The 26,741-nt window shown below is 33.3% G+C and overlaps 6 protein-coding genes across 6 annotated transcripts; 2 read left to right on the top strand and 4 right to left on the bottom strand.

Annotated features, from left to right (window-relative positions):
- Positions 1-6,365: 6,365 nt before the first annotated feature.
- Positions 6,366-7,985, top strand: PHYBLDRAFT_147937 (hypothetical protein; the record flags this gene model as incomplete). Its single annotated transcript, XM_018431979.1, has 5 exons — positions 6,366-6,453; positions 6,561-6,802; positions 6,871-6,982; positions 7,110-7,305; positions 7,712-7,985. 5 exons carry the CDS (start codon positions 6,366-6,368, stop codon positions 7,983-7,985), a joined length of 912 nt encoding a protein of 303 aa, XP_018289480.1.
- A 691-nt stretch (positions 7,986-8,676) lies between these two features.
- PHYBLDRAFT_147936 (hypothetical protein) lies at positions 8,677-9,669 on the bottom strand (the record flags this gene model as incomplete). The annotated part of the gene is made up of 5 exons (XM_018431978.1): positions 8,677-8,790; positions 8,973-9,005; positions 9,068-9,243; positions 9,333-9,402; positions 9,565-9,669. The coding sequence occupies 5 exons, from the start codon at positions 9,667-9,669 to the stop codon at positions 8,677-8,679; spliced, it is 498 nt and encodes a 165-aa protein (XP_018289479.1).
- A 298-nt stretch (positions 9,670-9,967) lies between these two features.
- Positions 9,968-10,223, bottom strand: PHYBLDRAFT_147935 (hypothetical protein; the record flags this gene model as incomplete). Its single annotated transcript, XM_018431977.1, has 2 exons — positions 9,968-10,126; positions 10,182-10,223. The coding sequence occupies 2 exons, from the start codon at positions 10,221-10,223 to the stop codon at positions 9,968-9,970; spliced, it is 201 nt and encodes a 66-aa protein (XP_018289478.1).
- Positions 10,224-11,352: 1,129 nt separating this feature from the next.
- On the bottom strand, positions 11,353-14,812 carry PHYBLDRAFT_182267 (hypothetical protein; the record flags this gene model as incomplete). The annotated part of the gene is made up of 1 exon (XM_018438597.1): positions 11,353-14,812. The coding sequence occupies one exon, from the start codon at positions 14,810-14,812 to the stop codon at positions 11,600-11,602; it is 3,213 nt and encodes a 1,070-aa protein (XP_018289477.1). The 3' UTR covers positions 11,353-11,599.
- A 5,771-nt stretch (positions 14,813-20,583) lies between these two features.
- On the bottom strand, positions 20,584-21,318 carry PHYBLDRAFT_159433 (hypothetical protein). The gene is made up of 2 exons (XM_018433984.1): positions 20,777-21,318; positions 20,584-20,710 (listed from the first exon to the last, which is right to left on the bottom strand). The coding sequence occupies exon 1, from the start codon at positions 21,208-21,210 to the stop codon at positions 20,959-20,961; it is 252 nt and encodes an 83-aa protein (XP_018289476.1). The 5' UTR covers positions 21,211-21,318; the 3' UTR covers positions 20,584-20,710; positions 20,777-20,958.
- A 2,575-nt stretch (positions 21,319-23,893) lies between these two features.
- On the top strand, positions 23,894-26,691 carry PHYBLDRAFT_147932 (hypothetical protein; the record flags this gene model as incomplete). Its single annotated transcript, XM_018431976.1, has 7 exons — positions 23,894-24,382; positions 24,458-24,562; positions 24,644-24,712; positions 24,821-24,931; positions 25,008-25,103; positions 25,180-25,341; positions 25,471-26,691. The coding sequence occupies 7 exons, from the start codon at positions 23,894-23,896 to the stop codon at positions 26,689-26,691; spliced, it is 2,253 nt and encodes a 750-aa protein (XP_018289475.1).
- Between the last annotated feature and the right edge of the window lie 50 nt (positions 26,692-26,741).

Raw genomic sequence — 26,741 nt, 5'->3', positions numbered from 1 at the left:
ATTACTTAGTAAGAATTTGAACTTTCATTAGAAGAGATATATTTAATTATTGTCGGAACGGCTTTTTGATAGTTTAAGGTTAAATGTTTTTCCATGCCAAGCTTTTACATAGTTGCTATTTATATAACCTATCTTCCCACATTAAAAATGCCAAGACTTCTCACGCTAGGTGCATTCAGACTAACCAAAAAAGGAAATTTTTGCAAAAAAAGCAATTTTTTGTCATTTTTTCCTACGAATTCAATAGTATTGTTTACGTAGATCATTTATGCAAGATTATGCATGATTATGCACGTTATATAACAAGTATAGCCAAAAGTTACCAATTTTTTTCAGCAATGCAATTGTATTGTTTACATTACGCGAATATGCATAATGACATATGTTACACAAACTTTATTTTTTATATTTTTATATATATTTAAATTCTCTTATATGTGCCTATCTATAATTATGCAAGATTATGCAAGATTATATAAGCTGATAATAACTAATTGCCCTTATATATAAACTAATTATAGCTAATCTCATATATATATAAGCTATTGATAGTTGATCTAGTATAAATATAAGCTGTTGACCACCGATCTAGCATATATATAAGCGGTTGATCGCTGATCTGGTATATATAAAAGCTGTTGATTGCTGATCTGGCATATATAAAAGCTGTTGATTGCCAATTTGGCATATATATAAGCTGTTGATTGCCGATCTGACATATATATAAGCTGTTGATTGCTGATCTGGCATATATAAAAGCTGTTGATTGCCAATTTGGTATATATATAAGCTGTTGATTGCCGATCTGACATATATATAAGCTGTTGATCGCTGATCCTGGCATATATAAAAGCTGTTGATTGCCGATTTGGCATATATATAAGCTGTTGATTGCCAATCTGGCATATATATAAGCTGTTGACTACCAATCTGGTATATATATAAGCTGTTGACTGCCAATCTAGCATATATATAAGATGTTAACCACCAATCTAGCATATATATAAGCTGTTGACAGCTGATGAAGTATATATATAAGCTGATAACCACCAATCTAGCATATATATAAGCTGTTGACAGCTGATCAAGTATATATATAAGCTGATAACCACTAATTTAATATATATATATAAGCTATTGACCACCAATCTGGTATATATATAAGTGGATGACAGTCAATCTGATATATATATAAGCTGATTATAGCTGATCTGCTATATATATAAGTGGATGACAGCCGGTCTGATATATATATAAGTAAATGACAGCTGATCTGATATATATATAAGTGGATGATAGCTGATCTGATATATATATAAGTGGATGATAGCTGATCTGCTATATATATAAGTGGATGACAGCCAATATTATATATATACAAGTGGATATCAGTTGATCTGATATATATACAAGTGGATATCAGTTGATCTGATATATATACAAGTAGAGATCAGCTGATTGGATATATATGCCAGTAGATGTCAGCCAATCTGATATATATACAAGTGAATGTCAGCTGATCGGATATATATGCAAGTAGATGTCAGCTGATCTGATATATATATAAGTATATGTCAGCTAATCTGATATATATGCAAGTGGATGTCAGCTAATCTGATATATATGCAAGTAGATATCAGTTGATCTGATATATATACAAGTAGATGACAGCTGATTGAATATATATATGTAAGTGGATATCAGTTGATCGGATATATATGCAAGTAGATGACAGCTGATTAGATATATATGCAAGTAGATGACAGTCAGTTGAATATATATGTAAGCTGATAACAGCCAATCTGATATATATACAAGTGAATGTCAGCTGATCAGATATATATACAAGTAGATGACAGTCAATCTAACATATATATAAGCTGATAACAGCTGATCTAATATATATGCAAGTGGATAACAGCCAATCTGACATATATATAAGTTAATAACAGTCAATCTGATATATACATAAGTAAATAACAGTCAATTAGCATTATATATAAATCAATGATAGCTGATCTCATATATATATAAGCTGATGTTGGTCAATCTGATATATATGTAAGTAAATATCAGCTGATTAAATATATATATATAAGTTGATGACAGCTGACCTAATATATATAAGCTAATTGTGACTAATCTGATATATATATATATACTGATTATAACCAATTTGATATACATATAAACTTATAGAAGCTGATATACTATAGGTATATGAGCAATTGATAATCAATTTGATATATTTATAAGTTGATAACAGCCAATCAGATATATATATAATCTAATTATAGCTAATATAGTATATATCTAAGCTAACAATAATTAATTCAATATATATACAAGCTGATAATGATCAATATGATATACATATAAGTTGATTATGACTCATACATTATATATATATAAGTGCATGATAGCTGATCCAATATATATATAGATTGATCATAATTAAGCTGCTATATATATAACTAAACAATAAACAAATAATTTATATACAAACTTATAATATCAAATTTACTAATTCTATAAATTAATAACATCTTATCTATTACTGATATTACCCAATAATATTTAGTCTATTATATCATATATATTTACACTTATCAATATCCAACTCATATCTAATCATCTTATAAAATATAAGTTAAATACTCAATCATATTTAATCTTTAATTATTTATATATCAACAACTCTTTTATAATCTTTATATAGATATAATAAGTTTTGTAACACGTGGACTACAACAAAGTGTATCAATACCCGTATGTTATATCGTCTTAGCTTAATGGTTATGATGTGGCGACTCTAATCTTGATGTCGCCTGTTCGAATCTATCTAAAGTTATTTTTTTTGCTTTGAATTTTTATTTTGCATTATCTATTTGTCATTTCTGATCTGGGTTTGTCTTCCTTGTACTATAACAAAGTCAAAAGGTCAAACCCACTGGGGATCAAATAGTATATGTAAAATCAAAGAGACAATAAAAGATACTTTCCATTGATATGAATTGAATTATTGTATATAGTTTTTTAAACTAATACTGCGCATTATCTACAGTATCTATTATATTATATTTAAATAAAAGAAGAGTTATTATACTGCAGTTAATGCTCAGGTAGATGTTACTGCGCATAAAGGGGTGCTACAGTTAACCATCTGCAGATTTTACGGATTCATCAAAATAATATGTGACATTTTTTTTCTATAACAAAACAATAGTTTAATACTACTGTTATGAGTTTTTTTTTTTACTTATTTGTCTATTAAATTACCTAAATAGAAAGCAATGAGTTTTTTTATATATAATAGAAATGATTGAGATATTCTGATATGGTAGGGCTGTTTAAATAAAAGCATCAACAGTTTGAATCTCAAGATATATAAATTAAGGACAGTAGATATCATAGTTTTATAGTATTCTTTTATCAAAGTGTAGTTAATGTAAAAATAATTTAAAATAAACTAATTAAATGAAGTACAAAATGAATATTTATTTATTGAAAGTTATAGATCTGTAAACTTTTTATTTTTTAATATTTGTTTTTTATGTTTTAAATCTAATCTTTTAAACTTGTGTTTTTTATTAACATATTTTTTTTATTTTTTATTTTTCAATTTTTTTTTGTTTTCTTTTTATGTTTTTATTATATTTACAAAGAATTAGCCATCCAAAAAATTATGAATAAATGTGTTAATTTTTTTCTAAATAAATTCTTTTGTTTTTTCTAATATATATATATAGATAGTGATGATATTCTGCTTGAGCAGCAATATTCGATTTATTTTAATTATCTATCAACCTGCCCACTATATCAAATCCCGGCGGCCATCTAATCGTAGCATAATTCAAACTCCGAAAAAATTCTAAAGACCGGCAATGCGCCTCTTATGCCACTTTTCGGTTACTCCTTTTTATTAGCTATCGATAGAGCCAAGAAGCATACAAATACAATCAGTAGAAGTTGAGAAAAGTAGAATTACATGAATTTTATTTTTTGAATAAATATTGATTTCTCAAAAAAAAAAAAAAAAAAAAAAAATATTATAAATGCCGACTGAAACCGATATTTTTTTATTTATTTATTTATTTTTTGGTATCTTGCCTACCCTTTAAGCAAGGCCAAACCCAAACATTGTTCAAAAAATTTCAATTATAAGAAGTATGTATATATATATTTGCTATTCTTTAGAATTCCTAATAAGAGATCAAATGTTTCTAATAAAAAAATACAATTTTTATTATAGTCATTGGTGCAATGATTCCTATTGTGGAATGAGACGGGTTTTTTTTTGCAGAAAAAATAAATAAAAAATATTTTTATTTATTTATGTTTTATTTTACAGTGCGTATGCCTCTCTTTTAACAATTTTCGTTTTATCTTCACCTAGTGATTTAAAGATGACATGACAAGAACAGTCAAGATTACTAAATTTACACATACAGACATAAACATATAAATGTCATATTTTTGAAAAGAGTGATCGTACACCAAAAGAATAGGCCGGTTTTGACGTCTGTTAGCCAGAAAACAATCAGCAGCACACACTCTTATATGATGGAGCCGCATTATTATAATCGTTTTATCTTATATACTTGTTAGGCTGCATGTACTGTATATTAGTCGATATTAATCCTTAGATATATATTTATATATCTACAATACAATCAAGGGTGATAAGTACAGTCGACGTATTTTCTTTCTTTTAATATTATGATAACCAAATAACTGTAGAAAATATCTATGATGACATATTTATATCAAGCTGTTTTACCAGAGATAGTACCGTATATTTAAGAAACAAAAATTGAAAGAGAAGTGTAGAGTAGTAAAAATATCTATCGCTATAAACAGCAGAAGTCTGATATGATTGTACATACTGTGAAATCAGTGGATATTTAGTTTATTCTTGTATCACTTGTGACGAAAACAGCAGCAACAACAAACAACATTGTGAGCTACAGTAATTAAACTATGCTTTTCTCTTTTTCTTCTTATACACGTGTATATATTTAGTCAAGACCGTAATGATTCTCAAAAAAATACTCAAAACCGAGATGCTGTGATGTTATGTCGAAGGTGACAATCAGCGACCTTATTTATGAAGCCAACATTATAGAGACCACAACGAGGACCAAATATCTAGTTGTTTTAACGTATTCTACTACTCTCACTCGCTTGTAGTTAACTTGTTACATTAAACGATATAAAAACTGCAAAGGTCATCAACCGTCTCTCTTTTTTTTTTGGTTAATTTTTTAGTTGAATCTCGCTTTTTTGGCTTCCTTAACTCTGGAATATATATTCTGCTAGATAGTAAAATACAAGTCATTTTTTAACATTTTTGGATTTAGAATAAGAAGAAAGAAAAGAAACAAAGGAATGGAGCTGCCCCGAATTACACAGTATTATACTTGTACTTTGATATATTGGTGACATATGCATTTGGGTTGACAATACTGTAAAAAAGAAAAACCAGTCGTTAAATATTTAACGGATCATAGTATTGAAAGAGAACATCTTTTTGGATGTAGCAATGTAAATTAATACCAAGTTGTATATGTCTTACTTTGATGTAGTTCAAGCATAGGCGACAATTTTTTTTTCACGTATATATTAAAACAATAATGCTAATACACCCAGCCACATAGATAGAGATAATGATAGGTACCAGGGGTTGTGGAGGTCAGTAATCTAGCTCAGGTACTACTTCGTTGCTGCTACCTGTTTTCTAGATATCAGTTTGCGTTAATAATCCAACCATTTTATTTAACAATAAAATAAAGACATAACGCAAAATAATTTAAATTCAATATGTTTTAAAACCGCAGCAGATGAAATGTTTGTAGCAATCGTTTTTTGATAATGATAACAATAATTAATGATTCAAAGTGTAATTAAAATATGCATTCCTGTCATCTAAAAACACACACACTATGTACTCTCACTGTAATAGATGTAATAATAGCTGGTAAAGTATTTCTAGAATAGTGAGACACATTATCCATCATCATAACAAAAGAATTAAATTTGAAACCGTTGAGATATTTAAGAATATTATAATGTATTCTGTGTAAAAAGCATTTATATATATATGCGTGTTATTTTGAATAAAATACAGGTTCAAAGAAAAGCATGGGAATTTGTACTGAACGTAAGAACATTTAATTTTGGTTTTTTAAAAAGAATCGGAATAAAACCAATAAAACATTGTATTTCCTATTTGTAACAGTTCTTACCTCTCAATCCAATCCAGTGAAAGCAATGGACGGTCAGGCTAACTTACCTTTTAAAGACTTCACTTCAATGCTTGACAATAGGTTAGTTGAAATGATTCCAGTGGAGATGACTTGGACACCATGTTTGACTATGATAGCAATGACAGTGATAAATACATTGATAAACACGGGATTTTTGAGATCAAAGTTAAAGAGCTTAACAATGAAGGTCAGTTTTCGATCCAAATAATAAGAGAAATGTTAGTAACTAGTTTCTTTTTTGTCAATTTTTTAATAAACCCATTTGCTGTTTTTGATATACACCAAACAATCAAGTCTACTCGTACATTTCAATTTTTACTATCATGTTTACTCTACGCTGTGTTGTTAATGAGGGTCAGATTGTATTGATTGGGTTTATCCATCATGTTTTGAAAACGTATAGTCGCCATTTCCAGCCATCAGCAAGACTTTCTGGATTCCAAACAATGCCACCTTTTTTCTTAGCCATCGCAAAGAGGATACAAAGATTTGTGGTATCCCAGGACTGCCATATAGTCACAACCTATCAACAAATAGTATCAGTCATTTCTCAATGCGTCTCTTCAATGATTGGCACGCAAGCTGCTTGAATTTGTAAATTCAGGAAGACTTCTTACACTCTAGCACCTCAGTCAATAAACGTGAATTAATTTACCAGTCCAATACAAATGCATTGAATGTTTTCTTCATTCATCCTGATCTTGAGGTCAAGTTTTGTCAATGGAACAAGGAGCTGAATATAATTAACATGATGTGCGACGAATATAACGGCCTGATGTGAAATAAGTCAAAGAGCATGGTTGCTTCATCATTTTGTTTATGAGCTTCGTTATTTGATATTAGCAGTGAATATCGTCTCGTTTAAACCCTCTGGTGGTATTACATATCTCTTCGGTGCTACATACCTGGCAAACAACAACTTGTCCTACAGCAAGAGTCTAAAGCCCAAAAATCTCATTCTTGCTGGTTTGATAGCTCAACCAAAAAAGCCTAAATCCAGCGCAATTAACAGTCATAGCAACCCTTTCGCTGATGGCTTGTAGCAAATGTACATGATAATACAAGTCCAATCATCCCCTTTTTAGTTTGGAAGGTAATATCAATGTCGGTTTATGCGAGTACATTTATTCGCAGTCGTATCTCTCTAAAGCGGCGCTGAAAGTAGGATTGGATACTAAAGAGTGAGAAATTGCTAGTACACCCTCAAAAAGCCATTATACAGAGGTTACAAATGTTGCATGACAGTTGGAGTTGCATCACCTTGGATACTTTAAATAAGTGCGTGCACCATCATTGACTTCATACCTGCTTTCTTCTGTAAAAAGACCGAGAATGGTTGAAAATTTAGCAAAAAATGGTGATATTAACGGCAGAAAAAATGGTATAGCGTAGTGTGTATACTGTCATGGTAAGTAAAAGTAAAAAGGGTTTTCCGTACATAAAAGCCGACGAATAGAAGTCCTAGATACTCATCTATTCATCTACCCCGTCCTTTTAAAACCTGCTTTAACTCCACTCAAGCTTTGGATCAACTCTGTGGATATGTGTAAAAACCCTGTAAAGTCTGTTATATCCTATCAAGACCTCAAAAATACCAGTATCAGCCTAGATACTTTTTGTCAGCAGTGCAAGCATCTTTACCCTCCTATTAATCTCACCTGTAACATTCGTTTGGATCTCCATCTGCGTGGGACCATTCGTAATTTTGAACCATCGTAAAAAATTGATCTTTGGGTGTAAAGCATACAACGGATTGTTAAAGAATGGAGGCACAAACAGAGAGGGTGACTTGGAAGATATATATATATACGTACTTTTGTTAAATACGCCTACAAAAATAGTTTGGTTAATGCTGTTCCCCGGTTCTCATGTCAATTACATCTCCTCCTTCTATTGTCCAAGTCAATAACACCTCCATTCCTGGCACTTACATAATCACTCATCACCCGTTTAGGTTGCAAATATTCATTCAAGCTTTTTCGGACACACGAATCATAATTAAAGGTGATGAATCTATCCCCCTTCCTACTTTTCCTCTCCATGCCAGAAGGTTATCCGTAATATATAATGGCGACTATCCCCAGTTCCTTGAATACTACAAAATCGCTTACCAATTTAAAAATCTAGCCATTTACCAGCACGCCTCCTTTACACACTTCTTTGTGCAAAAACCCATCAAAAATCTGATGTTTATCACTTTTCCTATAAAAATAATAATATTATGATAAAAATGGTTCTGTTAGTGGTGTATCTGTTGCGCAAGTTATATTTATTGGCAAAAATCGCGGCACCAAGCTTGTTTATGATGTTTAAATCTTATAAGTTTTTACACACTCCTTCACACTTCCACCCTCGCACAATCTCAACTTAACTCACATAATTCATCAAGATCAACAATTATTTTCATTTATCAAGTAGTCTTTGTACAGCTAATGATAGATTGCAGTAGATTGACAGTGTCGATCTTTGCTTTCCTAAATATTCTCCAGATGACTGTCACATCAATGTACCTGTGCATCGCATCCTATTAAAGATTGGCAGAGTAAAGCACACAATAAGTAAAAATATTAGAAAAAAACTGGTGATTTCGTTGTCAAAAAAGTATTATGTTCTAATTGTATATAAGAATAACATTTTGACTGGGGGGGGGGGGGGGGGTTATTAAAAAAAAAACTAAAAAGAAAAAAAAAAGCAGCTGTTGCTTACAGGTGTATTTACTAGTATTGTGTACGCGGAAAGCTAGACATAAATAAAAAGAGATGAGTAGCAATTTTATTTGGAGGTTATGCCTAAAAGCATACTGGAAAACCCGAGTTTAAGTCACCCAGGACTGTTGTGTTGGACACATTACTAAAAATCCTAGCGATCAATTGGTGAACGTTTGCCCCTCTGTTTTTGTTATCATACGAGCCAACGAGCATGAGAAGGAGGAGGATGTTGAGTTGAAATTCGTGCGTTGATGATCCACTCAATATAACTATGCAACAACACATTATTAATAATAAAAACAATTTACCTCATCGCCTGTCCAATTTGAGTGGGCAATCCGGATGACACATTTTTTACCATGGTCAGAAACTTCTGTGGAATATTCTCCATCGTAATTTTTTAGGTCTAGAATTGTGATGCCACAGTCCTTTTTGATATTTTAAACTGATGACATCTTGAATGCCAAGGTGTGCAAGTGAGCGCGGAGAGCAGCTCTAGTAATACGTTTTTCTTTATTAATCTTTATTTTTCAACAGCAAGCTATAACATTCTTTTTTTTTTGTATTATATATGTTAAAGTAATACTTACTTCAATTGAACGGCCTGCCTTTCTTGAAAGACTTCTCATTAATGCTCTCTCAGCAGGAGACATTCTCCTCTGACGGTACCACCTGATAAAATTCTTGGGCAACATTTTTTCAAGTCACACTGTCTAAACTTATTATTGCCGAACATGATCTCCAAGTGGAGACAGATTTAAGGCAACACTCATATTACACCTCAGTTTATTGTTTACCATTATATCAGCTGGTAATATTGACCCAGGTTTTGTCTTTCACATTAGGTTGCGCATGCATGACTAGTACAAATAAATAGGATAATTAATCGATAAAATATCACACAATTTTGCACTCACATAAATACCGCGATATGTTTGCTAGTTAAGCTAAGCTTGGATACGGACAATGTAAACGGTAATCAAAAGTGCAGCACTAATAGGAGCGATGCAATGGAGATCTAGCTGAACTATTTATTACACTGATGATGCCAGATTTGACGGTGATAAGGACATGAATTACACCATCCTTGACGGTGAGTATCTTGTTGACAGAAACGATATGTCCTTGCGCTGTCGCCAAATTCTCATCCATCTGTTATATGGTATTGTATATTGGAAAATATTCCCAATAGCCACTACTTGCTAACCCTAGTAGGACGAGAAGAAATTGCACATCCTTGAATAGTCATTAATTACAAAATATAATAGAAGGTACATTTTAATTGTTGATGTTGGCTTACAGTCGAATTGAATTGAATTATTTTAAATTCACAAGCAAAAAAATATTTAGATTGAAATCTGTGAAAGAGAAAGATTCTGCGAGTCCGTATGTGCAGTTTTTATCAAAAAAGTTAGAGTAAAAGCGAAATCAGACCAATCAATTATATATATAAAAGATGTATAAAATCTCGTTACTACATATATCTTTATTAATATTTCTTGGAAATACTGGAATTCAAATTGATTTTGACACTGTGTTTTGGCTCAATTCATCACATCATTCTCATCCTGAAAAATGTAACTATTTATTTATATACTTTACGGTCAAAGACTCTCTCTACATATAAGCACAGCCATTAACTAAATGATAAGACTTTATGTTCCTTTATAATTTATTTAATTCAACTAGATTTACAGCGACTGTTAGCAGACACCATCTTGCTTCACCACCTTATTTATTTATATTTTTAATTTTACTCTTGATATGTAAAATTAATTATTTTGTCTCATAATTCACCTAAATTAATTCTTTCTTAATCTTTTTCATAATCCAAATAATGATACCATCTAACATGCTTAGCAACACTAACTTTATTTTATTCGTTGCGACCATTAATACCTGATCGTTCAAGTGCAAGTATAAATTTGTGCACACAAAATTACAGTACATATAAGGCTTTATGAAATCTTAGAGAGTACTGATCGTACCCAAGTAAAAATCACAGCTTTTTGTTATGTTTCGTTTTATATAAAAAATCGTTTCAAATTATATAAAAAAATCGTCCTAGTAACAAGTATATAGAGTTAGAGCTATATAAGGATAGTATTATTAGAACAGAAACACAGAAACAAGATATTATCTTGTAAAAGAATAAAAACTGTCGACTATTGGTAATCTAATAATAATGTTAAGTCAATATGAATAAATAATAACATATTATACAATATACCTAACGAACATCATAATATACAAATAATGAGGGTAAATATATTTAAGAAAGATGTCAAATATTTAGTTGTAATAAAATAAAATGTGTACAATTTGCGTAGTTGATTTCAACAAAGAATTTGAGATTGAGAAAAAAAACAACCTGGTTTGGTCCCCTTTGGATAATGTCTAGCACATTATATTAGTCTCTCTATTTTTTTAACGGTTACAACAAAAAGAAACTGCACCTGAAAACAAAATTTACAGCTATGTACAAGAGTGCAAAAAAAAGGAAGTATAAGGAAAGAATAAAAGAAGGAAATAAATAAGAACTAAGCATAGAATTATAGATAGGAGAAGAGGTAGAAATAAAAGTAGAAGTAGAGGGGAAAAAGGTATCATGAGTTGTTGACTTGTTTACAATCTACGTGTCATCCAGATGTGGATATGTGATGCTGCTACATAATCTCCCGCACTTTCAAAGGCCTTCATAAATAGCTTGTATGTTACAGCATCTGGTTTCAGCTCTCGTAGACTCCTGGATTTCGTAAACATGGATGAAATTGTGCCTTTCTTTAAATCTGAAACTTGATCTTGAGAACTAGTTAATGAATCTTCGGATGTGTTTTCTACACTGGATTTATGATGTCGAGGGATTTGTTGATAAAGTGTTTTGTAAAAGATGTGATTGTCAGATATATCAAAAGTTTTTATCGGATCTGTTGATAATCTGTGGACGGTCTCTCGTGTAGCCTCTTTTTCTATCTCTTCACGCTTAATTCCAATTGCAGCTTCAAAGATCTCCCAGATTACAGAACTTTTCAAGGTATATGCTGATTTTAGGTCCTTTTCAAGTTGTCTTGATTTTGACCATAGATGATTTGTGCGTAGAACACGGATATGATTGACGGTGTTTGAGTCGAGACATAGGAACCCTTGAACAATAAGATTAAAAGTAACTATATCGATACCAATTGAAATCCCATGATTCTTCAAACCCTTCACAAATTTATCGATCGTATTCCATTCCTTTCTACCAACTAGACCATGTACAATAGTATTCACAGTCCAACCGTCTGGTTTTATACCGGCATCAAGCATGGTATAAAATATTTGATTCGCAGCCTCTAAATTATCTGCACTAACAAATGCTTTAATGAGTGTGTTGTAAGTGACGACGTCTGGTACCAGTCCAGAATTGAGCATCTTTTTAAACGTCTTCTTAGTGTGGGCTATATCGGGCGTAGGTAATCGAGAGGCATAGGCATTCAGCAGCATATTGTAGTCGTTCAAAGAAGGTGGCCGCTTTGCCGCACGTCCATTTGGGTTTTTTGGTCCTGGAGCAAGCATACGAGCTCTATAAACCATGTCAACCGAAGCACGCTCTGATCGACGAATATCGCTGTTTATTGTAGCAGCTTGCATCATTGCCAGGTAAATATCTGGTTTCGAGCTTCGTTCTTTTGATCCAACCAGTCGTATTCCTTTACCAACACCAACTTCTCCTCGTACCCATCTATATAAATGATAAGCGTCTTCATGCTGCCCACGTTCGCCTAACTTTCGTATGATGGTAGAGATAATTTCCGCGCTGACAAACATACTGGCTGCTGATTCCATAGATTGTAAGGACCTTACAATATTTGCACCTGTCATAGTATATTTGTTGTCCTTCTTAAGATTCAAAAGTGTATTGACCATACGCGAAATTGTGATTGGGGTGATGTCGATACTCCGCTTTGTAATATATGCTTCGCATGTATTCCAGTTTTTCTCCACACACGCCAATGTTACCATAACTTTAAAAATGCGTCGGTTCATTTCCACAGCTGCTTTCATAGGTCCGGAACTAAGCGATTTGTGTAATTCAAGGCAACTGGGAATGTCATATTGACTGACCAGTCCTTCCATTACCACCGCATAAGGGTCCAGGATTGTTGAATCATTCGTAGTGCGTAAAGATTTAGTTTGGTTACGCAACGTTTGTAAATACTCGGATGTTTTTAGCCAAGATAGCGCACGGTCCACTCGCCCATTACGTACGTGACTCTGTACAATAGCCATGTGTAAATCCGTAGTCACGTTACAACCCATTTTCTTCATCTCAAGAGCTACACGTTCGGCACGACCAGTTGTGTTTATATTGGAGTATATGTGAATAAATGCACTGTATATTGGCGTGTCGAGCTTTCCTTCTTTCGAAAAGGTGTTGTACAGTTTTTGGAGTTCTGCTGTCGACAGATTGTCGCTAAAAGTGCGTAGAACGAGACCTGTAGTCTGCGAAGTAGGCTGTAAATGATGTTTCTGAATTGACCAAAGAACATCCTTCACACTCGCATAATCCTTTTCAAAAGCATAGATATCCAATAAAGTATCATACACTCTAATAGATGGTATAAAATCTGACCGAGAATTTGCCAAAAGATTCATCAATAACTGTAAAGAACTTGCAGTGAAGAGTTCGCGTCCATGTTGGTAAGATCCAGATGTGTTTTTGACTATGGGCCGAGGAAATCCAAAAGTGGGAGTTTGCTTTGAAAATTCATCAAGGAATGGCTCAACATCAAAATTTTCGAATGACAAGCTTTCTTTTGACACTGACATACTTCCGTACTCTTCCATAAAATCCACACAAGCTGTCCAAATACTCTTTGTAATATTCCTTAAAGAGACTGGATCTGACCCAAGTTCTGCGGCAGTAAACAATTTTGTAGCAGCAATGGCTTGTCGCACGTTTTTCTTTTTTAAGTAAACATCCACACTCCGTGCTACACATCTAGAAGCAACAGAAAAATGGACCTGGTTTTGACGTATTTCTACAAGGACTTGAAATGCTTTGCCGAATTCACCAGTATTTAAGCATGCTTCCATGTATCGTTCGTGCATCTCTCCTCTTTGAGTCTCGGCCTTTGGTACAATAGGATTAAGTCGCTCAAAGATATCGGTTGCGTCCTTTAAACGCCCTGATCTACCGTAAGCGGTCATGGCGGCATAAGACATGCGTACGCTAGGAATGATATTTAGGGTTTTTGAGTCCTCATAGGCCTGAGCAATTCTAACCCAACATTTTGAGTGGCGCGTCTCTCGGGATCTTGATTCTAGTATCAAGACGAGTTGTTCAAAACTTTTGGAATTCAAGGGGACGGTTTTTAACAGGAGCATTTTGGGCATGTATTGGAGCAATGCATTGTAAGAATTCCAAATGTTACTGATTTCAATTGAATGCAATGGTGTATTGGCCTCAACCTGGTTGATGCATTGTTCAATGCGACTGTTGAATTGTTGAATGGCATCCTCGGCTGAAATAGGTTGTGAATGAATAGGTTGTTCAGAGATAATCCCAGCCCCCACGTCTTTCTTCAATTCAAGGTCTTCATAATTCAATTGTGGTGACACTTTTAGGTAGTGGCGGGTCTGAGTCAGTGGTTTCCAAGATGAATTTAAGAGTTGTTGCGATTGAATAGTTGGTCGATTGAAAAGACTGATATTTTGGACTTGCAGTTTTTTTTCGATAGTGGTTCGTCGTGTTGGGATACATGCTTTTTGTAGTGGAAGAGCCTCTAAGGAGTGTCGTAGGCCTTTAGTGTGCTGTAACGAGCGCCTACATGACTCGCTTAACTGAATAGACATGGCTTAACTACAGTCTTTCTTTTCTTTTTTTTTTAAATTAATTGTTTACGTTTTTTTTTGGCAAATAAATTTTGCGCTATGTAAAAATAAAATTTGCGTTTGTAAAAAGTTAGTTTTTACCCAATAAGAATTTAGGTTTATTAATGTAAAGAGAAATAAAGTCCTTATTCTTTTAACTGTAGTGTACATACTTCATAGTATGTTAAAGTCTTTTAGGTGAACAGATGGTTTGCGTGTTGAGTATGAAATGAAATGAAAAATGAAGTTATTTCTCAAAAAAAAACAACCAAATAAGCTTGGGATAAAACTCTATAAAACATATTTAAGTGTAATGTTGGTACAAAGATAACAGTTTTAAAAACCACGGTTTAAGATTCAAAGTTCAAGGTATATTGTAACTTAAAGTTGGACATGATTTTGGTCAAGCAAAGATGTACTACCACTATAAAATTATACTATATGATCTGTATATTTATTCAATACATCCTTACTTGAATTGTTAATCATAGGAATGTAGATGGACTTACAGTCTAATAAAGTTTCACTGGTTAGAAGGATTATTTGTTACAATAAATATAAAGCTAAAGTCTGTAATTGGGATATATATTTAATAATTTCAGTTCTTTCATAGCTCAATATATATGTATTGATACACTATGTAATATACACACACCAATGAAAGCCCTTTAGGTATATTAACGTGAATTTCCCTTTCGTGTAATTTTAGTGCCTTTAAGATTATTTTCACCTAATGGCCAGAAAGATGTGTTGGGATATAAGACTGAGGAGAGGCGTAAAATATATTGATTGGTTAGAGTACATTTCACCAAAGTAATATTTATTCCCTCCCTTAAGCTTCAATAATCATATATATTATGATATAATAATATTTAAATTAACAAAATATTCTTGAGGTATCAATCAGTTAAATATATCTTTCTAAAACCAATAATTTCAAAAGGCACACAATAGAGTATTGGAACCTAATGAAAGTGGATATCTATAGGTCAATATGAATTTTGTGGATTTGTAAGTATGTTTTGATAATTATCAATATTTGTATTTTGTCCTGTTGTCATATAATCTTAATACTATATGATCATTACCTATCCAATGATAAAATAATGTAAATAGCTTGAAGTTAATAACTAAAACAATTCAAGTATATTCGATCTAAATATCAGACATCAACATAAGGAGTATTTGTCCTGTATCTAATCATATACTCTATGATCCAGGTCCATTAAATATTTTTATGTCTTAAACAAGATATTTGTTAATAAAGACATAACAAATTCCTAGTTAAACAAACTACACTTTTTCGCCATTTAATATCACGCTTCTCGAGATAAAAAGTAAATTGTTAAAGAAAATATATTATACAGTATTAGAGTGTCACCCTATTTCATAATAAAATACACTGTTTCTCATAGGATAGACAAAGATAAAGAAAATTCGTAATATAATACATTATAGGGCGATGAATAAATAAACGGGATTTTTTTCCTCTTCTTTTTGTACCAGCATCTGGGTGTTGTATTGTATCCTTCATTGCATCTTATAACTTTATTTATTATAATAGGTATAATGTATATTACAGAAATACCATCAGAATTTAGCCAGATTCCCCTTGTCTAGTACATTATTTGTACAACATTCAACACATCAATCTATTTGTTTTTTTTTGCGTATACCAAACCAGTATAAAATACAAAGCCTTGGCTATTAACGAATTTAGGTAAACCTGAATTTTATAAGCCACCACTCAAGATGAGTTCAAGGTAATCTGATGAACCTCAATGTTAACTCTTTTTACATCTTGTACAAAGAGTAATGGAGCTCACATACCTTGAAGTGTGGTTAACCATACTTGGGATCGCTTTGATATTCTTGTCGGGGTTGCTTTGGTGCTTTTGCTGCGGAACATGTGGTATGATTTTATAATGATAAAAACGACATTATTTAACCTGAATGCATAGTCGGTCGGAGCCTTTTGCGCCAGACAGGTTTGCTTGCCTTATTTCCTGGAAATCTTCACAAGAATCATTGGAGATATCATGCACCTAATCAAGAAGATACTTGGGATCTTGATGATCTCAATCACAGTCAGAACCAAGTCTAAACACGTATTCTTTTATAATATGTGATAAAGAGAGGATGTCTAATTTATTCATAATATAAAACAGGAGGGTAAGGATTCATAGCACAATATATATATATATATACAGACCCATACAATAAATGAAAGAAAAAAGTTTAAACCCAACTAAATAGAACATCTTTAATGCAAAGTTGTTGTGCTTTTTTTAAAAACTCTTCTCATTCAAATCTCACAATGTCTCAGCAAATCAATAAAAGTATTCCTAAGAAACGAAAAGAGCTTTCAGACTATGAAAAAGGACTTATTATCGGTGGTGCTCTCCATAATATTTCATTGACTGCCATTTCGGAGAAGACAGGCATACCCATGACAACTGTACATAGCACAGTTCAAAGATGGAAACAGAATTGCACGCCATTAACAGAAAAACGCCAAGGACGTCTATCAATTTTGGGTGAGAGAGATTTACGCCAGCTTAAAAACGAAACGAAGAAAGATCGTAATGCCACACTTGGAGAACTCACAAACGCCGAGACTCATGATTGGCAAGTACATTTGCAAGAATACCATCCGCAAAGCTATTCGTAAGATCGGAATGTCTTCTTGCCATCCTGTGTTTAAGCCAAGGCTATCCAGAACACATAAAAAGAAACGATTGTTGTTTGCTAAACGTTGCAAAGAAACCAATCAAAGATGGGATCGTGTGATTTGGAGCGATGAGTCTCGCTTTATGGTTTTCCCAAAGGATGGAAACCTTAGAATTTGGCGCTTTCCTCTGGAGAAGTTCAAGTCTGATTGTATCATGCCTAGAGTACAGTTTGGAGGTGGTTCGGTGATGGTTTGGGGCTGTGTGTGGGCAGGAGGAGTAGGCCCACTAAAAACGATTATTAACAGCCTTGACCAATTTGGCTATATAAACCTTTTGGAAAGAAAGTTGCTCCCATTTTATGGTCGCCTAAGTGAAAGACATGGCGGGGAGTTTATTTACCAAGAAGACAATGCTCCTTGTCATAAGTCAAAACTTGTTGAGAACTGGAAAAAGATCCATAATGTACCAATAATGGAATGGCCGCCGAATAGCCCAGATCTCAGTCCTATTGAGAACCTATGGGCTCATTTGGGTCGGATGGTAAGGGCAAGAGTACCAGCTCCAAGAACTATTAAGGAGCTAGACAAGGTTATCCATGAAGAATAGAAGTAAATACCGGTTGCAGTATGCAAGGCCTACTGCATGTCTATGCCAACTCGCATAGCCCGTATGAAGAAAGCCCGTGGTGATGTTACTAAATATTAAACTTTCAATAAAAATTATTTTTCTTAATATTTAAAGGTTATATATTCTTATTCCAATAATTTTGAAAGTGGTTTCTTAAGTAAAAGTAGACAAACAATGAAGAGAGAGTTAAGGATGTTATTTTTTCACTTTGGCGGAAGCTAAAATTTTCTTTCATTTAATTGATGAGACTGTATATAATTGTAAAGCCCTAGTCAAAAGCTAAAGTTTGTATTGAAAGAGCTCCTTTTTTTTATGCTAGCCTATATAACTCTTAATGAGTGCCTCTATAAGACGAGATATCCAATGGTTTCTTTTTACCCTTTTCTTAACGGGAAAAACGGTCTTATTATTCTATATCTGGCTCGCAATGAAGAATACTTCTTGAATAAAAAAAGTTCAAAAGTAAAGTATATTTATTTTATATTTCCATGTTTGGCGCGGTACCCCAGCTTCAAACTACTAAAATCCGGTACCCACTACGATCCGCTGTTTGGACAGGGATCTGGTTGGAACTATTCGGCACTGTCCTTCTTCCCGCCTCTCTTTCATCTGTTTTACCATTATTGTCTTACTACTAGCTCTAGATCCTATCATCCCTACCTTACTGATGTTTTAATTGAAAAGTATCATCATTTAGAGCCATTACTGGTCTTTACACTTAAATTTTTGATCTAGCCTTGTAGTTATACTACAGTGTAAACGCAAGAGCAGAATATATCTTTACCAATAAATGAGAGCTTTGAGAGATACCTTTTATCTACATTGATAAAGTTTCTTTAATTTTGTAATTTAATTTTTCATTTGGCATATTAAATAAAACGACATTTCAAGAGATACCGGATAATTTGGTAAATATATCCAAATATATCTACTTTTGTTAGACTTGGTAGTCATTAGTATTTTGTGTGCGCGTGTAACATACTGTGCTCTAAGACTACTATGCATAACTACATAGATTTATTAAGAGATAGGAGAAAAACTAGAGCAAGACACCTTTTAATTTATTGCATATAGATACCCATAAATGATAATGTACTTTTATAGGTTCAACGTCAACTGTGTTATTGTGATTTTGATTTTATCAATAAATTCGTTTTTTATTCAATTTTTAATTTCTAGCTCTGTGATTCTTATCAAGAAGATTTTCTATGAATATTTTTGTACTCCATTTATTCTGCAGCTTGCGTGGTTAATTTTTATGCATATGTTTTTTATTTTTGTTTTATTTTTATACTTAAGAGAGGTTCACATTTTTCATTGTTACAACATACGTCATTAAATACTGGGAAGCTACAGAAATAATTTATTTTTGCATCCACCCATTTATCCCGCTTCCATCCAGCCATTAACCCGATGTTATCCATAACATGGGAGCCAATAGGTTTTTTTCGTCAAGCCAAATATATTCAATTAGTTACACGGCTTTTGATGCCTCTACTATACACAAGATTGTAGACTACATTCTGTTGCCCGGGTACTATGCATAATGAACTAACTGAACAAACATTATCCTAATATAAATGTACCTGAAAAATTAGTATTTTTATTCTAAAGCCAAAACAATAATGAAAGCTCTACTACAGTATTTACCTTTCCTAATATTGAGATACTAGCTCATAAACAATACCGAATACCTCACACACCACCCTTCCCCAAGCTTGGCTCCCTCGATTGTATTTTATTTTTTATACATTTCGTCAGCTCTTCTGATAACTATGGCCCCTTTATCGTTCCATTTGACTATGAACTGTGATTAATTGGGCCGAGCTACACCCCTCCATTGACCCTCTGTCAAGGTTGGTTTATGATCTGGAATATGTGAACCTAAGCCCAAACAGATGATATTTCTGATGATTGTCTTTCTACAGATGAATATTTCCATTTTCTTTAAAGAGACTTCTAGCCTAGAGCATGCGGCAAATTGGGTCCTTTCGAACCACTTGCACAAAATATATTTCAGTTTTATCATTAATCTTTCTAGGTCTTACAAGCCGCTTTCTTGGGCCTGAAGATTTTATTTTATCTATTTTCAATGATGTACTTGACATTGGACAGACTCATGCCAACAGCCCATGAAATCTGAGTTACTTTGACATCCGCTTAATGCATGTACACAATGCATTCGTATTAGTAGGAATCGTATATCTCAAAAGAAACGCGTGTGTTTTCTGATGATGTGTCTTGCATGTTGGATTAGATTGTTAAAATGAGGAAGAAAACAATGCTCATGCTTTTATTTTTAGCGGGTGTCAAAACGCATTAGATTGTGAGTCTTTAATCTTTTGACAGAGTAATTCAAAACTAGAGTTGACTTTAATAGATAGATTTCAAAAACGCGTATAATAATATTATATACTATTTCACTTCATTTGTTTAAATAAAGTATATGTAACTTTGATTTTATTAAGGTCTTTTATATATTGATAAAAAAAAATTAAAAAAAAACAATTAAAGTCGGTGAACGCTCAAGCCTAAGAGCTTTGCTGAGCTGGTTCAAGGTGGTACCTTGGCTTTACTTTATCTAAATATTCAAAAAAGTTAAGATTAGTATATTGTCAATGAATGTTTTTATTTATTTATTACATACCTGCTATAAATAAAAATATTGCTTATCTTGAGGTATGGTCAGCTCAAGATTCTCTCGCAAAAACGAGAGAGACCCGGTTGGAGATTATTATCACCTTAATAAGCCGCTAGGCAGATAGAGCCACTGGCTAGCACACAAAAGTGTAAGGTGTGTTCGCCACTACGTCCCACCAAGCGTTTAAGTCAGAAAACCCTCAGAGTTTCCCACGTTTTGTATAAGAGAAAAAAAGCAGCATCCGCCATCGACATTACAATCAGATTATGCAACAGGACCTCCTCCCCAACCGAGGTTGAGAAATTAAGGCCACTTACAAATGCCACGTCATGCGCAGAAGACTTGAGATGACTACAATCTAACATCGAACACGCATGGCAGAAAACCCTCAGATCCCTACGAAATACGCGAGGCATAGACTGACAAGCTCTATACCGCATCGATAATTAAGCATAATTACCGGGACCACAGCTTATTATTGACTTGCATCTTTGTACAAGATAGAATGATAATATCTGATTTTACTGTATCAATTAAAATGGAGAAGATACAAACCGCGAGTAAAGAAGAAAATTAAAAAATCCCATTCACTCCCCCGTTTTAAAAGAAAATTTTTTTTCTTCAAAGCCATCTGGGCGTAAAAGTAAAAGTCACGGCGCATAAAATAAACATCGGGTTCTGAACAAAAAAATGCGCCCATAGTCTTTTATCAGCATGTGATATATAAGCCTCCCAAAGGATTTGTTTATTTGAGTGAGAAATATTAAGCTGTCTATATGTAAAGACTAATATTTACGTAGCATACAACTTCTTCTTGCTAGAAATATACTTTCAAAAAACGTATATATACTTATTAAATCATATAACTTGTAATTTCAATGTGGAATCCAAATAATTGATTTATTTAACAACTCCATTTAAAACATCTCTACTACCCGAATATTTATGAAAATAAAATAAAAAAGAAATAAAAAGTTAAAATGTACTTTCAATTGCATTATTACAAGTAAACCAATCAATATACAGTGACTGTATTTGCTATTATGTTCGGTTCGATTATAAAACGTATTCTTTATAAGAATCGTTTTGCTAAATAGTAATTTTTCACTGATATTAGCTACACCGTCTTATTTTCTTTATACTGAATCCAGACTTAGATATATATACATATTTATTGACTGACATTGTAATCTGTACTCTATGGACATTGGTATAAATGAAATTTTCAGCGGATTATGCCAAATTACCTATAGTGCAAATTCAAAAGGGAAGCCCTAAAAAGTATTGCTTATCTTAATATCCAATGCCAGGTCTTTTAGAACATATGGTAAAACATGTACATACACTGTGTGGTATATATACCACAATTGAGTGAAGAACAGACTCCACAACCAAACACTGGTTCCTTCTTACTAATGAACCTGGTAAGCTAACAATCTCCAGAACTGCTATACACCAGGCACACGTACACTACATACTCATACAGTGTAAAACAGCCATTACACAGCAGGGATTTCAATAGTGACAGATATAAGCAATATTATTTTGTCTTTTTAATAAATAACACTCTCACAGTATTTGCCTTGATAAAGTAAATGCAGCGTATAAAACAATTGGGAAATAATTTGTAAAAGTAGAATGCTTAATACTATGAAGGTATGTTTAATACATTTGTATATACACACACATATATATAATGCATATTCCAAAATCTTAGATATCCTTTGAAAATAACTTTATTTCTTGGACTTTTAGTTTTTAAAAAGAATTACATAATTCGCTAATTGGATTGTGATCAGGACTTTCAAAACGATGTCACCACTAAGTTATATACAGTCGAGTGCAGACACTAGTACAGCTTTTTTTTTATTCTTCTTCTTTAGAATCTCAACATGCAATAATGTTCCTACTTCGTTTCATGTCACTAAAGGTCAAAGTTGTTCGACAAATAGAGTTGATATCCACACGTTTGTCTGTAGCAGTTTAGACCTTTGCGTGGCAAAGGCCATTTTATACCAGAAAATTCTCTACGCCATTACACTTTAACGTACACTACTGTAAGTTGGCATCCAAACAGATTTTAATGTAATCTACAATCTTGATTAAGCAATGTTAATCATTAACTTCAAAAAAAGTATATTTTTTTTTGGTAAACAATGAAAGTCTGTATCCAAAAGTTTTACTTTTTTTCCTTTTATCGTGTACGGACATTGGTGAATGAGTTGTAAGGGATGCTTCTGGAAAACAATATAATAAGACATATTTCATAGAGAGAGGGAGACAGAGGAAGATGGTAGATACATATACATTGACTCAACAACTTTAATTCATATATTCAAAGTATACAAGAGACAGATATTTGTGGAAGAGACAATAACAGGCTTCCAATCAAAAGAACATAGTTTAAGCAAAGGGGTGTGCGGAAAGGAGTTTAGCTTTAAATAATAATAAAAAAGTTCCGGCCCAATGTGTGTGTGTGTGTGTGAGACTGATACTGTAAAATAAATAAAAAATATGAAGAATACTTACACTTTACAGACTAAAAAAAAATGAAAATGGGATGCGATGGCGATCAAGTTTTATGAAAAGTCCAAGCGATTAAGCAGAGAATTGTTAATTTAGTCACAGAGTCAGTGACCCTGACCGTCGATATAGTATATTCCAGGCACAAAAAGAAAACACAAATCTTGGCAGTGAAGTAGCGAGGGACAGGTTTCCAAAACAGGCAGCACCGCAAACAATGACAAGAATGGATGAAAAAACAATGTTTTGTTTCTACTAAAGAAGTACTCTGAAATTTTTTTTTATTATGTTCTCTTTCTCTCATTTGGTACCATACACATATATCAATATCAAAACCAATATCAAAATCAAAATCAAAATCAATATCAATATCAATATCAACTAATCAAACATACAACTCAACGACTCTCGAAAGAACAATGGTTGAAACTACTGTAAGTTTTATTATTATTTTTATTAATAATTTTTACTTTTGATCCGTTCCTTCCCAAACTGTTGAAATCCCAACCACAACATATCATATAAAATGGCATCAGGAAGCAAGACTAAAACCTGATATTTCCTTTCTTCTTTAGATAACTACATATCCTCCAGTTAATGATGGGTAAATTTCCTGATTTGACTTTTCCTTCCTCTCTTCCCAACGATCCAAACCAAACGGATGCTGAAGCTATAAAGAAAACACAGCCACAAAAGATTGTAAAACGTGCTGGTGTTTATCTTCATCGAAAGTTGGGCTTGTTTTGTAGTAAACCTCCCCAACATTCCATTAAGAAAATGTGCTCTAACGTCTCCTCTGGTCGCATCAGTGTATACACTCTTCCCACAAGTATTGAGGATGAAGTAGCCGCACGAAAAGAATTCCTGAGACGCCCTACTGATGATACCCACGAGTCATTATACAAAGGATTCAAACCCAATGGATTCGGAACACCATGTTCTTACAAGACATGGAAAGAGAGTATAAATCCTAAACAATATCAACAACTCTCTCGTCTATCTCCAAAACAGCAAAAATACCAAGAGCTAATACACGAAGTCATCCTGACAGAGTGTAAATACATTGAAGACCTTGAACTTGTTCAAAAGGTTAGATTTATATACATATACAGCTCCAACAAGGAATAAATGATAATTAACACCAATATGTACAAATCGACATAGATTTTTATAAAAGACGCAGTCGAATGGGAAGGTCTTCCGTCGACACTCTTAAAGATCTTTAATAGTACCAATAAAATCGTAGAATTACATAAAAGCATACTCAAGGTATTAACAGTCTATTCAACTCTTTTTTTTTTAAAAAAAAATTGTATCAATTATTATTTCTTACCGTTCTGATTTTTACAGGATTTTCTTTGTAGACAAGCGAAAGAACATCCAGAGATTCGTACTATCGGAGACATTTTTGATGGTTATGTGAGTGTTTTCAAACAAGAGATTACGTGAAGCAAGATTAAAGCAAGAAAGAAAAAAAGCACCTGACAAAATATCAACTCTTATCTATATACAAAAAAATTGCGTCAGGTTGATTCCATGGAAATATACTCTACTTATTTTGTCAATTTCGAGCAAGCAAACCATGTAATTACTAATGCTTTAAAGTCAAAATCAGATCTGCTTGGGACATATATACGAGTAAGTAAAATATGAAACACACACACACAAAAGATCTATCAATGGTATTCAGTTTTTAACGGTGCGATTAATCTAGAATCGAGCGTCTTGGTCAGAATGCCGGAACCTGCCTTTGCAATCATTTATGCTGTTGCCAATTCAGCGAATCATGAAATACCCTTTGTTCTTTAGAGTAAGTATAGACAATCTCTTCTAAATATTATTCTTACCAAGATATAGCTGTGCATAACATTATGTGTCTTTGTTAGCAACTTAGAGAATGTCTAGAGCCTGAAGATTCCATCTTTTGGGAAATGCAGCAACTAGAAACCAAGATGGACAAAGCCATTAGACTAATAGAGAATGACAAAGCAGAAGCTGAGCGATATCACAGACTAGAAGACCTGACTACTCGTATTTCTGGACTCGATGTAAGTAACAATAATACTCATAAAAACAATTATAATAGTAAAAGGACAGATACATTGCAGAAGAATAAAAATGGGTATTTAATATACACTCATGAGTGGTCGAAATAGACATCTATCAATTTACTTAAGCCTGGGCGGAGACTCATCCACGAAGGACCTCTTGATCTTTTACCTTGTTCTCAGAATCCTTTGACCGATTCATCAAACGACATTTATGGAAGCAGCATATCGTTTAATCCATGTGGTAGTGTACAGTCTCTTTATGTCCACCGCCCATATTTGCAACGCCAAAGCAGCGCCCAATCTATCACAAGTCCTCATCCAAATGTACTCAAAAGACGTAATAGTACATTTTCCATAAAAGAAAAAAAGAAACATCTGTATGTGTTTCTTTTTGACGACCTTATCATATGCACCAAAATACGCTCCACCAGTCGGGAAATCGACGAAAACATAATCGCAAAAGTAGAATCATATCATGGACCTAATCCGGAAGCCTTATTTCGTGTCGTGCAAGAGCCGGGACAGCTTACCTTGGTCGACCGAACCGTGACACGAAAAGTGGCACGGCAAGACAAAACCGGGCGTCTCTTGGGATCCTTGCGAAAACCAACCGCGGCAGCTTTTAATGCGATGTACAATTCAACTACTGAATATGAGGAACACCCACTTCAGTTTATGTGCTCGATTGCAAGTAAAAGGATTGTAGTATACCATTTCGAGGCCCCTACAGCACATGATAAAGATGTTTGGTGTACACGTCTTCAAGAAGCTTCAAAGCTTCATGTCCGTAGTCCAGATACAGTACAGCACGATCCGACAAAAGATACAACTGAACTAAAAGGTGGTTGCTCGATATTAGGCGCATCTATAAATTATACAGATCGACACACAGAAAACAATAATACTCAACATTATCTTTCAGATGAGCAAGACGAGTTAAAAGATGTTGTGGTTCAAGCTCAATACTCCCCAGAAAATAATGACGAATCTTCTGATGATTATACTGCGACATCATATAGTGAAGATCAGCCTAGAAATGAAGACACCGCAGAGCAAACCCTGGCTAGTGCTTTGAGAGAAGCCAGCCAGGAACTATCCAGGATTAGTTTGGAGTCCACATCCAAAACCGAACACATGGACTTCGTTATGGATTTTGCAGTCGATCTTGATGATAACATGGGCCCTAAATTCAAGGTCTCAGACTTTGACAAATATGTATTTAATCATAGTCACGAAAGATTTTCGGTACCAATAATCCTAGAAGAAAAAGACGAACCAATGGAAGTCAAGTACTATACACTAAAGTCTCCCCGGGTGGGAAGATTCCCACAAACTTTTAAAATTTAAAGCCTTAAAAACATATACAATCATTTGCTTTGCTTTTATTTTATTTTATA

Source organism: Phycomyces blakesleeanus (genome assembly GCF_001638985.1).
Source record: "Phycomyces blakesleeanus NRRL 1555(-) unplaced genomic scaffold PHYBLscaffold_16, whole genome shotgun sequence".
Lineage (NCBI taxonomy): Eukaryota > Fungi > Mucoromycota > Mucoromycetes > Mucorales > Phycomycetaceae > Phycomyces > Phycomyces blakesleeanus.
Note: the sequence above shows the minus strand (reverse complement) of the source record. Positions and strands in the feature narration are given on the sequence as shown.

Bases quoted from the DNA above. Each gene is read 5' to 3' on its own strand.
- PHYBLDRAFT_159433 (XM_018433984.1), bottom strand. From the start codon at position 21,210: ATGCGGTATAGAGCTTGTCAGTCTATGCCTCGCGTATTTCGTAGGGAT.